This window comes from Chiloscyllium punctatum, chromosome 2 (genome assembly GCF_047496795.1).
Source record: "Chiloscyllium punctatum isolate Juve2018m chromosome 2, sChiPun1.3, whole genome shotgun sequence".
In the NCBI taxonomy this organism is placed as follows: Eukaryota; Metazoa; Chordata; class Chondrichthyes; order Orectolobiformes; family Hemiscylliidae; genus Chiloscyllium; species Chiloscyllium punctatum.
The window spans coordinates 105,020,290-105,035,583 of NC_092740.1; the positions used below are offsets into that span (position 1 = coordinate 105,020,290).

Sequence of the window (15,294 nt, forward strand, 5' to 3'; positions counted from 1 at the left end):
TCATTTGTGGGATGTGAGTGTTGCTGACTAATCAGCATTTAGATCAGGGTAGTGTTGGAAAAGCACAGCAGGTCAGGCAGCATCCGAGGAGCAGGAAAATCGACGTTTCGGGCAAAAGCCCTTAATCAGGAACAGAGGCAGGAAGCCTCCAGGATTTTATCTCTCCACCCTGGAGGCTTCCTCTCTCTATTCCTGATGAAGGGCTTTTGCCTGAAACATCGATTTTCCTGCTCCTCGGATGCTGCGTAACCTGCTGTGCTTTTCCAGCACTGCTCTGATCTAAACTCTGGTTTCCAGCATCTGCAGTCCTCACTTTTGCCTGGCCAGCATTTATTGCCTCTCCCTAATTGCCCTTGAAAAAGTGTTGGTGAGCTGCCTTCTTGAATTGTTGCAGTCCGAGTGCTAAAAGTAGAGATCTGGGGAGAAATTCCAAAATTTTGACTCAGTGAAGGAAAAGCAATATATTTCCATGTCAGGATGATGCATGACTTGGAGGGGAACTTGCAGTAAGTGTTAACATATATATTTGCTGCCCTTGTCCTTGCAGCTGGCAGGGTTGTGGATTTGGAATGTGTTGTCTAAGAATCTTTGATGAATTTCTGCAATGTATCTTGCAGATAGAGTTAAAAATCCCACAACACCAGATTATAGTCCAGGTTTATTTGGAAGTACAAGTTTAATATTAATGAATCGAAACCTGCAACCCATTCTAAGTCTTTAAGACTTATCAGCAATTTACGTTTGTTGACTAGATTGCATCAGTTGTATGACACTTTGAAATTTTATTATAAATTCCGTGTCCTACAATCCTGCCTCACTACCTGCTTGACGAAGGAGTGGCACTCCAAAAGCTTGTAGTTAACTTTGTCCACTCCAGTCCAACACCAGCACCTCCATATCATTGTAGATAGCACACACTGCTGAGTGTTAGTGATGGAAGGAATAGTGCCAATCAAGCGGGTTACTTTGTCCTAGATAGTGCCTAGATGGTGTCCTAGATGTTGTTGGAGAGGCACCCGTCCAGAAAGTAATGAGTATTTCATCACACTCCTATCTTGTGCCTTCTGAATGGTGGACAGGTTTTGGGGAGTCAGTGAGTTGTTTTCTGCAGTTTTCCTAGCCTCTGACACTTTATTTATATGGCTAGTCCAGTTGGGTTTCTGGTCAATGCTAACCACAAGATGTTGATAGTGATGGTAACATAGCTTCTCATCCCTGTCATATCCGATGGAATCAACCAGTGCGTCAAGGTTCTGCATTGTAGACTGGTGAGAAAGGTATATCATAAAGAATCCTAGGAGAGCTAACCATTTGAATACAAAATTGGCTTGAAGTTAGGAGACGGGGATGGTGGTGGAAGGTTGCTTTTCAGACTGGAAGCCTGAGACAAAATTCTGTGCTGGGTCCATTGTTTTTTGTCATTTATATAAATGATTTGGATGTGAATATCGGTGATATGGTTAGTGAGTTTCCAGATTATACAAAAAATGATGGTGTAGTGAACAGCAAAGAAGGTTATCTTGATTAGATAGGCCAATGGACTGAGGAGTGGCAGATGGACTTTAATTTAGATCGATGTGAAGTGTTGCATTTTGGGCAAATCAGGCAGGACTTACACATTTAATGGTAAGGCCCTGGGGAGTGTTGCCAAACAAAGCAACCTTAGGGTGCAGGTTCATAGTTCCTTGAAAGTGGAGTTGCTGATAGACAGGATAGTGAAGAAGGTGTTTGACATGCTTGCCTTTATTAGTTAGTGCATTGAGTATAGGAGTTGGGAGGTCATGTTGCAACCATACAGGACATTGGTTAGGCCACTTTTGGAATACTGCTTTCAATTCTGGTCTCCCTGCTCTAGGAAGGACATTGTTGAACTCAAGAGGGTTCTGAAAAGATTTGCAAGGATGTTGCTGGCTTTGGAGGGTTTGAGCTATAGGGAGACATTGAATAGACTTGGGGCTATTTTCCCTGGAGTGTCAGAGGCTGAGGGGAACCTTATTGAGGTTTGTCTCTTTTATATCTTTCCTCTCTCACCCTAAACCTATGCCCTCTAGTTCTGGAGACACCAACCCTGGGAAACGACTTTGTCTATTTAAATTATCAATGCCCCTCATGATTTTAATAAACCTCGATAAAGTCACCCCTCAGCCTCTTACGCTCCAGGGAAAACAGCCCCAGCTTATTCAACCTCTTCTGACAGCTCAAATCCTCCAACCCTGGCAGCATCTTTGTAAGTCTTTTCTGAAAGCTTTCAAGTTTCACAACATCCTTCCAATGGGAAGGAGACCAGAATTGCATGCAATTTTCCAAAAGTGGCCTAACCAATGTCCTGTACAGCCACAACATGACCTCCAACTCCTATAGGAGAAAGTGAGGACTGCAGATGCTTGAGATCAGAGCTGAAAATGTGTTGCTGGAAAAGCGCAGCAGGTCAGGCAGCATCCAAGGAGCAGGAGAATCGACATTTCGGGCATGGCTCATGCCTGAAACGTCGATTGCTCCTTGGATGCTGCCTGACCTGCTGCGCTTTTTCAGCAACACATTTTCAGCTTCAACTCCTATACTCAATACTCTGACCAATAAAGGTTAGCATACCAAATGCCTTCTTCACTATCCTATTTATCTGTGACTCCACTTTCAAGGAGCTATGAACCTGCTCTCCAAGGTCTCTTTGTTCAGCAACACTCCCAAGGAGCTTACCATTAAATTTATAAATCCTGTTCGGATTTGCTTTCCCAAAATGCAGCAACTTGTACTTATCTAAATTAAACTCCATTTGACACTTCTCAGCCCATTGGCCCATCTGATCAAGATCCTGTTGAAATCTGAGGTAACCTTCTTCGCTGTCCACTACACCTCCAAATTTTGGTGTCACGTGCAAACTTACTAACTATACCTCTTAACTAACTATACGTCCAAATCATTTATATAAACGATGTGAAGGAGTGGACACAGCACCGATCCTTGTGACATCCCACTGGTCACAGGCCTCCAGTCTGAAAAACAACCCTCTACCATCACTTTCTGTCTTTTATCTTTGAGCCAGTTCTGTATCCGGATGGCTAGTTCTCCCTGCATTCCATGAGACCTAACCTTGCTAACCAGTTTCCCATGGTTATAGAGCTGTACAGCATGGCCCAACTCATGCATGCCGACCAGAAAAATAAATAAATCTAGGCCTATTTGCCAGCATTTAGCTCATTTCCCTCAAAACCCTTCCTCCTCATTTACCCGTCCAGATGGCTTTTAAATGTTGAAATTGTACCATCATCCACCTCTTCCTCTGGCAGCTCATTCCATACATGCACCTCCCTTCATGTGAAAAAGTTGCCCCTTAGGTCCCCTTTAAATCTTTCCACTCTCACCATAAAGTTATGCCCTCTAGCTTTGGACTCCCCCACCCTGGGGAAAAGATCTTGCATAGTTACCATTTAAATGCCCTTTGTGATTTCATAAACCTCTATAAGTTCACCCCTCAGCCTCCGATGCTCCAGGGAAAATCACCCCAGCCTATTCAGCCTCTTTGTTTAGCTCAAACCCTCCAAATCTGGCCACACCCTTGTAAATCTTTTCTGAACACATTCAAGTTTCACAACATCCTTGGGAGACCAGAATTAAATGCAGTATTTCAAAAGTGGCCAAACTAATTTCTTGTACAGCCACAATATGACGTCCCAAATCCTATACTCAATGCACTGACCCATAAAAGTTCAACTCACACACTTTGCTGAGAGGAGTAATAAGAAAGAGATAGAAAGAGAAAGTGAAAGAAAAATATCAGTGCACTACTAAATATAAAAATAATGGACTATAGGAGTGGGCATAAGGGAATAGATTGGTATGGAGGATCTAAACTGGGTGGCTGTCTGAGGTGGCACAAAGGGAGCATGGAGAGTGTTTCTGTGGGTATGATGCTTTTTATGCGAGATCTGGAAGAAACTAGTTTTAAATTTGTGGGCAGCATGGTGGTACAGTGGTTAGCACTGCTGCCTCACAGCGCCAGAGACCCGGGTTCAATTCCTGCCTCAGGCGACTGTCTGTGTGGAGTTTGCACGTTCTCCCTGTGTCTGCGTGGGTTTCCTCCGGGTGCTCCGTTTTCCTCCCACATTCCAAAGATGTGCAGATCAGGTGAATTGGCCATGCTAAATTGCCCGTAGTGTTAGGTAAGGGGTAGATGTAGGGGTATGGGTGGGTTGCGTTTCGGCGGGGCGGTGTGGACTTGTTGGGCTGAAGGGCCTGTTTCCACACTGTAAGTAACCTAATCTAATCGAAGTAATCTAATCTAATCTAATTGCATGTTGAATGCCAAAACCCAAGAATTGGAAATACATTTATTCTTGATTAAATTCTGTTTTTTTTTTGTATTGATAATCATTTAGTAATTCTATTGGCATTATGGCAGGGCCCAAGAGTCAAAAAGTATGGGCTGAGATATTTTATGCCAAGTTTTAAACTTTTTAAAATAAGTGGTCATGTTGCAGCTCTACAGGACATTGATTGTGCCACTTTTGGAATACTGCATTCAATCTGGTCTTCCTGATATAGGAAAGATGCTGTTAAACTTGAAAGGGTTCAGAAAAGATTTACAAGGATATTGCTAGGGTTGGAGGATTTGAGTTATCGAGAGAGGTTGATTAGACAGGGGCTCATTTTCCTGGCTAAGGGGAGACCTTATGGAGGTTTATAAAATTTTGAAGGGCTTGAATAGAGTCAATAGCCAGGATAGAGGAGTCCAAAACTAGACAGCATAGGTTTAAGGTGAGAGAGGAAAGATTTAAAAGGGACATAAAGGGCAACGTTTTCATACAGAAGGTGGTGCATGTATGGAAAGAGCTGTCAGAGGAGCTGGTGGAGGCTGGTACAATAACAATATTTAAAAGGCATCTCGATGGGTACATGAATAGGAAGACTTGAGAGGAATATGGAGCAGATGCTGACAAATGGGACTAGATTGGTTTTAGGATATCTGGTTGCCATGGATGAGTTAGACCGAAGGGTTTGTTTCTATGTACATCTCTATGAATCTATGATTATAAGTCATGAATTTCCCAATCTCGATGTTTGCACGTGATGCTTCTGGATTGAAAATGTTGTTCCAAAATTATTAACATTATTTTTAACTTGTTTTGTGCTTTCATTTCATCCCATTCTTGTTCCTTATAATAATATTAGTTTCCAAAATGATTACAAATCAGATATTATTTCTGTGCTTTTGATTTACAAGTATTATATTTCTGTTGCTATATATGAATACATAATTTTTCATTTGCACTTCTTTGCAAATGTTGTGTCACAGGGTACCCATGAATGTATTAATATCTACAGGGTTACCTTCTGCAAAGAAGTTTGAAAAGAGCAAGTCTCAAAGATCAAATGGACTTAAGGCTAGGCATAATCCATTTGGATGTAAATATGTTCGAAGCGATCATTTTTGCTCCCAAATTAATAGTTTCTTTGATATATATATATATATACATAAATAAATGTAGGAAAGAGCATTCTTCTGCAGTCTGTGGTGAAGTCTTTGTTAAGTCAAGCCTTTCAGATATAGAGAACAGAAAATGCATAAAACTTCACTTTACAATTGTCACTCCTGACATTGATCAGAGGTGTAGGTAGATTGAACTTACTGTACTGATGGTTCACTACTTCAGACAATATATTAAAAGAGACCGTATCTGCTTATTTCTCAGGTTCTGATCAATACTGAAGACATTGTTGTACGCTGTGCTTGCCATTATTTATTGGCTGTGAAGCAAAGCATTATTATATTCTTCCTTCCTAGAATGTAAATTACACCTATGTCTTAATGGTGAATTTGAATCCATGGCCCTAGAGCATGGCTCTCTAGATTACTGGTGTAGTGATGTTGCCACAACTCCACCATTCTCCATCAGGTTTCTTTCCACTCTATGCGTCATTCTATGTACCATAACCCTCCATACTCTTGCCAACCAAAAATCAATTGCTCTCAATCTTTTAAATTTCAGTTGAATATGTACAGTCTTTTGAAAGAGCAAGTTCCAGAATTCTACTTCCTCTCTGTGGGCCGAAAGAATAGAAAAGCAGAATTTGTTTTAATGTGAGAGTTTAATCTCATAAAATAAAATGCACAGCTATGGGTAAAGTACAGCTGCTTTAAGAGCCAGTCCAGACAAGTGGGGTCAAATGGTCTCTCACGCTATAAGTCTTTGATTTTGGTGAAAGGATTTGTGGGAGCATGCCTAATGAGAGCCAAAGCTCTGTGGCCCAGTTGAACCACAGTCCAGCAGTTTCATATTTTTGTTAAAGTCTTGAGATTGTTTCAGACTTAGACTGATTACAATATGTTGCCTGAGGTCCCTTCCCAAAGTTTGAATGCGGTAATACATTGTCATTGAATGGAAATGAAACATTCTCCTATTGGTTAAGTATTTCATCTCCTTAAGGATGTTACTTTGAGGAAGTGGTAATTTCTATAATCAATCATTAGGATTTGAAAAATAAAGTAATATCTTTTTGTTTCCAGAAAGACAACTCTGGGAAATATGTAATAAATGTAACAAGATGAGACCAAAGCGATCTCACCATTGCAGTCGGTGTGGGCACTGTGTTCGGAAAATGGATCACCATTGTCCCTGGTAAGATTTTATTAACTTTCAAACCTGACATTGAAACGATATAACATGTACATATACGCTAAAAATCAAACAAGACAACTTATGGGTGAGCTTTGATAAGAAGTAGGCCATTCAGCCCACCAAGTCTGCTCCACCATTGAATAAGATCATAGTCGACCTAATAATCCTCAACTCCACTTTCTTGTCTTTTCCCCACAATCTTAATTGCCTCACTGGTTGAAAATCTGCCTATCTCTGAGCTGAAAATACTTCATTGCAGCTCCTGCAGTGCTCTATGACAGAGTTCCACAGATTCACGATCCTCAAAAGAAATTCCTCACCAGCTCTGCCTTAAATGTGCAATCCTTATTCTGAGATTATGCCCTCTGGCCCTACACTCTCTGACAAGGGGGAAAAATCTTTCCACATCTGCCCCATCAAGTCCCTGAAGAATCTTGCATGTTTTACTAAGATCACATTTCATTTTTCTAAATTCCAACCTATTCAAAGTTTCCTCTTCCAATCTGGTACCCCCAATGCCAGGATATCTTTCCTGAGATAAAAGGGCCATATTCCAGCTATGGGATTTCTAATACCTTGTATAGCTTTAGCAAAACCTTCCTACTTTTGTACTCCATTTCCTTTGAAATGAAGGCCAACATTTGATTTGCCTTCCCTGTTATCCATTGAACTAAGATGCTAGCATTTTTTGATTCATGGGCAAGGATTTTAAAACTCCCTCTGGTCCACAACCTTCTGCATTTTTTCTCCATCTGCTCCTCTATTCTTCCTGCCATTGTGCAAAACTTCACATTTCCCACATTATATTCCATCTGCCAAGATTTTGCCTCTTCCCTTAACCACTTGGTATTTGAGGAACAGCACATTTTGAAAATGAATCCAGAGTAGGCACTGGGTACAATCACTCAGAGAGCACGGTCTTTATCCAGTTTTACAGAGGTACCACTTGTTAATTTTGTAGATTGATCAGATCAGGCAGTGTGGAAACAATAAATACCACATTCATAACTTCTTGGTGTAGGATAAAGGAGGATTTTTGTTAGTCAACTGACTTAGAAACTGATTCCCAAAATTGATAATCAACCTACTGACCAGATATTTCGACTGCTAGATCAGTTAGTGTCATGTTGCTGGTATGATAGATGCACAATGTTTATTCACCAATATTAATTAATAATGATACATGTGGATATCAAATGGAAATGTCTTGCCCGACCAATCTTGTTGTAACTTTATCAAAGAATAAATAAGAGTTAGCCTAGGTTTTGCACTGCCTGAAACATGCACAGACTTTCAAAATGCCTTCAGGAAGGTACTGTTTAGTGGACCGAAGACAAAAGGCAGAGCATGGAGTCAGAGTATTGAGTAGCTCAGTTGATAACAAGCTGGTTACAGAGAGTGTGGATTCTGGATAATTAAGATAAAAGATGTGAAATGATGACTCCTGACCTTGTTACAACCTTGGTGCAAACATAGAGAAAAGAACTGAATTCGAGAAGTGAGGGGAGAATGCCTGCCCTTGACATCAAGGCCACATTTAACTGAGTGTGACGTGGTGGCTCAGTGGCTGGGCCAGCACAGTGGCTCAGTGGTTAGCTCTGCTGCCTCACAGTGCCAGGGATCCGGGTTTGATTCCAGCCTTGGGTGACTGTCTGCATGGAGTTTGCACATTCTCTCCATGTCTGTGTGGGTTTCCTCCGGGTGCTCCGGTTTCCTCCCACAATTCAAACGATGTGCAGGTTAGGTGAATTGGCCATGCTAAATATTGTTCAGGGATGTGTAGGTTAGATGCATTAGTCAGGGTTAAATGTGGAGTAATAGGTAGGGGAATGGGTCTGTGTGGGTTATTCTTGGGAGGGTCAGTGTGAACCTGTTGGGCCAAATAACCTGTTTCCACACTGTAGGGATTCTGTGAAGAAGATCTAGCAAATCTAGGGTCACTGAGAACCAAGGGCAAACTCTCCACTGGTTGGAATCATATCTAGTACAAAAGGAAAATAATTGTGGTTGTTGAAGCGATAGTGATGCACTGAATATCAAGGTGCTGGTTAGAGTTCTTTTTGTTTATCATCATTGCCTGGCACTTATGTAGTACAATTGTTAATTGACACATATCAGTCTAAACCTGTTAAACAGGTCTCGTTGCATTTGGCCATGAACTCCTTCAGTAACTAAGGAGTTAGGAATGGTGCAGAACATTATGCAATCATCAGTGAACATCCCCGCCTCTGGTCTTATGATGAAGGGAAATGATGAAGCAGTGAAAGATGGTTGGCCAAGGATATGAAGAACTTCTTCAAATATGAGGTGCAGAACATATCAGCTCCAGGACATCTCTGAGGACGTTCTTTATATCCTTGGCCCATTCATCTCCCACTGCTTCAAACATGATTGTCCCTTCATCACAAGAGCAGAAGTGGGGAATGTTTGCTAATGATTGCACAATATTCTGCACCATTCCCAACTCCTCAGATACCGATGTAGTCCATGTCCAAGTTCAACACAACTTGTTTAACATGTTTAGACTGATAAGTGTTAATTAACAAGCCACCTACTGGATTAATTCCTCCCATCGATCGATCAGGATGTATCCTCGACCTGTGTTCACCAATCACCACCTCATCACTCTGCCCCTATGCCCACCTAAAAACTCTTCTCCCCACCCAACTTTATCTGCAGCTCCCCTCACCCCACCTCCAGTCCTGAAGAAGGGTTAGACCCGAAATGTTAACTTCTCCACCTTCTGAAGCTGCCTGGAGTGCTGTGTTCTTCCAGCCTCCTCCTTGTCTACGATACAAGTGCCAAGCAGTGATGATCATCAAAAAGAAATCTAACCAGCATCTCTGACATTCAATGCATCACTACCACTAAATCTCAACCATTAACATTCTAGGGGTTATCATCAACCAAAAAGTGAATTGACTCACAGCACAATCAGTGGTTACAAGAGCAGGTCAGAGGCTAGGAATTCTGCAGTGAATTCTGACTCATAAAAGCCTGTGCACTATCTACACAGGCACAATTCAGGAGTGTGATGGAATACTTCCCACTTGCCTGGGTGAGTGCAGCTGCATCCAACACAAAGGAACACACTTAATTTTTTGTGGATGTAGTGCCAGTCACTTCCTCCACCACAATCAGGAGCAGCAGAATGTACCATTGACAAGGTGCACTGCAGAAATTCACCAAGGCTACTTAGACTGTACCTTCCAATGTGTAGCCACTACCATTGGGAAGAACAAGGACAGCTGAGACATGGGAATATTACCACCTGCAAGTTCTCCTTCAAATTGTTCACTATCCTAACTTGGAAGTATATCACTGCACCTTCAATGTTGCTGGGTCAAAATCTTGAAACCCCTTTGCTAAAATTATTGTAGGTGTACCTACAGCAGTGGGCTGCAATGCTTCAATGTGACAACTCCTCAAAGATTGTTAAGGATTAGCAACAAATACCAGCCAGTGATATTCATATGTCCAATGAAATAATAAAAAGCACTGTGGTTAACCATTTTATCTCTGCAATTGGAAGTACATAGAACATAGGACATTACAGCGCAGGACAAACCCTTCGACCCTCTATGTTGCTAATGTGAAACTAATCTGAAGCCTATCTGTCCTACACTATTCCATTTTCGTTCATATGTTTATCCAATGACCATTTAAATGCCCTTGAGTCTACTACTGGTGCTGGCAGTGCATTCCACACTCCTACTACTCTGAGTAAAGAAACTACCTCTGGTATCTGTCCTATATCTATCACCCCTCAATTTAAAGCTATGTCCTCTCATGCTAGCCATCACCATCTGAGGAAAAAGGCTCTCACTGTCCACCATATCTAACCCTCTGATTTTCTTGCATGTTTCAATTAAGTCACCTCTCAACCTCCTTTTCTCTAATGAAAACAGCCTGAAGTCCCTCAGTCTTTCCTCATAAGACCTTCCCTCCATACCAGGCAACATCCTAGTAAATCTCCTCTGCACCCTTTCCAAAGCTTCCACATCCTTCCTATAATGTGGTGACCAGAACTGAACGCAATGCTCGAAGTGTGGCCGTACCAGACTTTTGAACTGCTGCAGCATGATCTTGTGGCTCCGAAACTCATTCCCTCTACCAATAAAAGCTAGCAAATCGTAAGACTTCTAAACAACCCTATCAACCTCGGTGGCAACTTTTGGGGATCTACGTACGTGGACACCGAAATCTCTCTGATCATCTAAACTACCAAGAATCTTACCATTAACCCGGTACTCTTTATTCCTGTTGCTCCTTCCAAAGTGAATCACCTCACACTTTTCCTCATTAAACTCCATTTCCCACCTTTCAGCCTAGCTCTGCAGCTCATCTATGTCCCACTGTAACTTACAACATCCTTCAGCACTATCCACAACTGTACCAACCTTAGTGTCATCCGCAAATTTACTAACATATCCTTCTACACCTTCATCTAGGTCATCTATAAAAATGGCAAACTGCAGTGCCCTCAAAACAGATCCTTGCGGTACACCACTAGTAACTGAGCTCCAGGATGAACATTTCCCATCAACCACCACCCTCTGTCTTCTTTCAGCTAGCCAATTTCTGAACCAAACCACTAAATCACCTTTAATCCTCCATATTTTGTGCAATAGCCTACCTTATCTATTTTCAAACTTTTCAGAATTGCTAACATCTCCTCGTGAACTTCAATCCCATCTAGTCTAGCAACCTGTATCTCAGAATTCTTCTCTACAACATTGTCTTTTTCCATTGTGAATACTGACAAAAAATATACATTTAGTGCTTCCCCATCTCCTCAGACTCCATGCACAACTTTGCACTACTATCCTTGATTGTATCTTCCTCTAATCATTCTTTTATTCCTGATGTACCTGGGTTTTCTTTGATCCTATCTGCCAATGACTTCTCAAGTCCCGTCCTGGCTCTTGTTAGCTCTTTCTTTTGGTCTTTCCTGACTAACTTGTAACTCTCATGTGCCCTTACTGAGCCTTCATGGCTCATCCTAACATAAGCCTTCTTCTTCCTCTTGTCAAGAGAATTTGGCAGTAAGATTAACTGATCATTGAAAAATAAGAGTTTATTTGTAAACCTAAAAGGAAAAGGGGCTAAGGTTACAGATAGTCAGTTCTCTAAAGCTAGTGACAGGCTAATAAGACCATTTACAACTGTGCAAAACAAAAACTTGTAGTAGAACTTTTAAAAAGAAAAAAATTAATAGAGGGACAGAATTGCAAATGAACGAAAAGGTCTGTTAAACTTGTCTTGGACCTTGGTTAGGCCACATTTTAGAACAGCATGAACAGTTCTGGATTTGATATTATAAAGAAGGATGTGACAGGCACTGGAGAAGGCACAAATAAGTTGGCAAAGATAAGCCTTAACTGAGAAGTTTTGCCTATTAATTGCTAGTGAACAGCTTGGGAATTTTGCTCAAGACAAGGTAGAGTGGAAGGGCCACAAGGTGGTGATCATGATAATTATGAAAAGGATGTGATGCAATCCATAAATGTATTAGAATGGTTTACAGATTTTATAATTCTATTGGGCGGATAATTGGGCGACACGGTGGCTCAGTAGTTAGCACTGCGGCCCCACAACGCCAAGGTCTCAGGTCGATTCCAGCCGCGGGCTGTGTGGAGTTTGCATGTTCTCCCCGTGTCTGTGTGGGTTTCCTGCGAGCGCTCCGGTTTCCTTCCACAGTCCAAAGATGTGCAGGTGAATTGGCGATGCTAATTACCAGTGTAATTGTAATACACACTATTATAATAATGTCTTTCTACAGCAGCAGACTAAATGCCATTTATCCATTTAACACTATCCCAGTGTTAGGTGCATGAAATGGGTCTGGGTGGGTTTCTCCTCAGAGGGTCGGTGTGGACTTGTTGGATCGAAGGGCCTGTTTCCACACTGTAGAGAATCTAATTGCTCCAAGTAATTGAAATGAATAGTGTTTCAGCATTACTGAATGAACACATTGGAGAAATGAACAAAGGAGGTTCCTAAGAGACATAAACACCAACATACCACTGGTGTACTTTCTCCATAATTCAATATAATAATATGTGTCTATAAACAATATTTCTTTGTAAAGCAAGGTGGTTTCCAAAGACCATACGTCAGTCTTTTTTGCAGACTTATTGCAGTCTGCAGCACTGAATGTTGTAGATACAGTAACAAGTAACATACGTTTTACTTTCCATTGTGTTTCAGTTACCTGCAGCTCAAAAAAGATAATAGTGTGCGGCACGGTGGCACAGTGGTTAGCACTGCTGCCTCACAGCGCCAGAGATCCGGGTTCAATTCCCGCCTCAGGCGACTCTCTGTGTGGAGTTTGCATGTTCTCCCCGTGTCTGCGTGGGTTTCCTCCGGGTGCTCCGATTTCCTCCCACACTCCAAAGATGTGCAGGTTAGGTGAATTGGCCATGCTAAATTGCCCGTAGTGTTAGGTAAGGGGTAGATGTAGGGGTATGGGTGGGTTGCGCTTCGGCGGGTGCGGTGTGGACTTGTTGGGCCGAAGGGCCTGTTTCCACACTGTAAGTAATCTAATCTAATCTAATCTAATGATACTTATCCAAGTCTGTGCAATGGAATCATGCTCACTCTATAAATAGTTCTCAGATGGATAAATGGCATTTAGAAAGACATTATTATAATAGTGTGTATTACAATTACACTGGTAATTTTGATTAGTGGATATGTTATAACAACAAATTCACTTCGGAAAAACCATGTAACTACTTTGGTTACAAGAGCAAGTCAGAGGCTTAGTATCTTGCAGCAACTCCCCACAGCCTGTCCAAAATTTACAAGGCACAAGTCAAGACTGTGATAAGAGTGCTCTCCAAAAAAAATGAAAGAACTGGAAATCAGAAACAAGAAAAAGCAAAATTGCTGGAAAAACTCTGACAGGCCTGGCAGCGTTTGTCGAAAGAAATCAGAGTTAGAGTTTCGAGTTCAGTGACTCCTCTTCAGAACTGAAGGTATTTAGGAAAAGGTTGATCTTTATGCAGAATTGGGGTGGGTCAAGGGCAGAGAGTTAATGATCGGTGGAAATAGAGCTCAGAGAGAGAAAAAAGGTGGACAGACAAAGAAGTGGTTAAAGATCAGTCTGGGGGAATGAATAGCTGCTCATGGGGGCTTTTAGTAGCTGACAATAGGTTGTGTGCGATAACAGCCATGTGATGACAAGGCCTGGTGCGTGGGATTGGGGTAAGAAATAGCCTGAAGCCCTAAAATTGCAACATTAAGTCCAGAATGCTGCACAGTTTGCAAGAGGAAAATGTTTTTCCAGCCTACGCTGAGATTCACTGGAGTATTGCATCAAGCTTGAAACAGAGATATTAGCCAGGGAACACAGTATTGAAGAGGCAGGCAACTGGAAGCTTTAGGTCTGTTTTGCAGAAAGAATTTGGGTGTTCTACAAAGCGGTCACCCAGTCTGTGCTCCGTTTCCCCAATGTATTGGACACCATATTGTGAGCAGCAAATACAATAGTTTGGGATTAGTGAAGTCCAAGTAAAGAGCCGTTTCACCTGAAAGGTGTGGTTGGGGCCATGGATATTGAGTAGGAAGAAAGTAAATGGGCAGATGATTACAATTGCAAAGGAATGTGTGTATAATATTCTCCTCTCCTCCGTTGTCAACCTTCCATAGGGACTGTTCCTTCTGGGACACCCTGGTCCACTCCTCCTTGACTCCCAGCACATCCCCCACAGCGTCACAGCATCTTCCCCTCAAATTGCACTTCACTCAATCTAGTCTACTCTGCTGCTCACAATGTGGTGTGACGTTTTGTGCATAAAAAAGAACCCGATCTTCCAGTTGCCTGCCACTTCAGCAAACTATTGTGTTCCCTGGTCAGCAATTCTGTCTCAGGCATGCTGCACTGCCCCAGAAAAGCTCAACTTCACAGCCTTCAACTCTTGGGTGGCTATGTGAAGTTTACACATTCTCTTCCATGTCTGCATATGTTTCCTACAGGTGCTGCAGTTTCCTCCCAGTGCTGAAGGATGGGCTGGTTAGGTGGAATGGCCATGCTAAATTACCCATAGTGTCTAGAGATGTGCAGGCAAGGAGATGCAGGGTTGCAGGGATAAGTGCATCTGGTTGTCATGCACTTTAAAGGGTCAGTATGGACTTGATGATGGCTGAATGGCACACTTCTATTCTGTAGGGATTCTGTGATAAATATTAACTTTTTCCTAGTTACCATCACTTCTGAAGAAGGGTTATTGAACCAAAGCATTAACTCTGATTTCTCTCCACAGATACTGCCAGACTTGCTGAGTTTTTCCAGCAATTTCTGTTTTCAGAACACTTTCCACTTGCCTAGTTGGGTGCAGCTCCAACACTCAAGAAGCTTGACACCATCCAGTACAAGCAGCCTGCTTGATTGGCACCACCTCCTCACTCTGTCCACCACATCTCCCAAAGTAGCATTGTGTATCATTTACAAGATGCACTGCAGAAATTTACCAAATTCCTTAGCCAGCAACTTCCAAACCACAGCCCCCTCCATTTAGTAGAAGGGCAAGGCAGCAGATAAATGGGAAGATCGATCCCTTGCAAGTTCCCCTCCAAGCCAATCACCATCCTGACTTAGAAATATCATAGAATCCTAACAGTGTAAAAGCAGGCCATTCAGCCCAATAAGTCCACACCAATCCTCTGAAGAATA

At 42.0% G+C, this 15,294-nt stretch overlaps 1 protein-coding gene across 5 annotated transcripts in view; it reads left to right on the plus strand.

The window, feature by feature from the left end:
- The window catches only part of zdhhc21 (zDHHC palmitoyltransferase 21), a 135,726-nt gene that overhangs the window by 81,622 nt on the left and 38,810 nt on the right, over window positions 1-15,294 (plus strand). For all 5 annotated transcript variants that reach the window (XM_072586900.1, XM_072586902.1, XM_072586901.1 and 2 more), the window contains one exon: window positions 6,506-6,617. In XM_072586900.1, coding sequence (XP_072443001.1) covers window positions 6,506-6,617 — 112 coding nt within the window. The remainder of the gene's footprint in view (window positions 1-6,505; window positions 6,618-15,294) is intronic.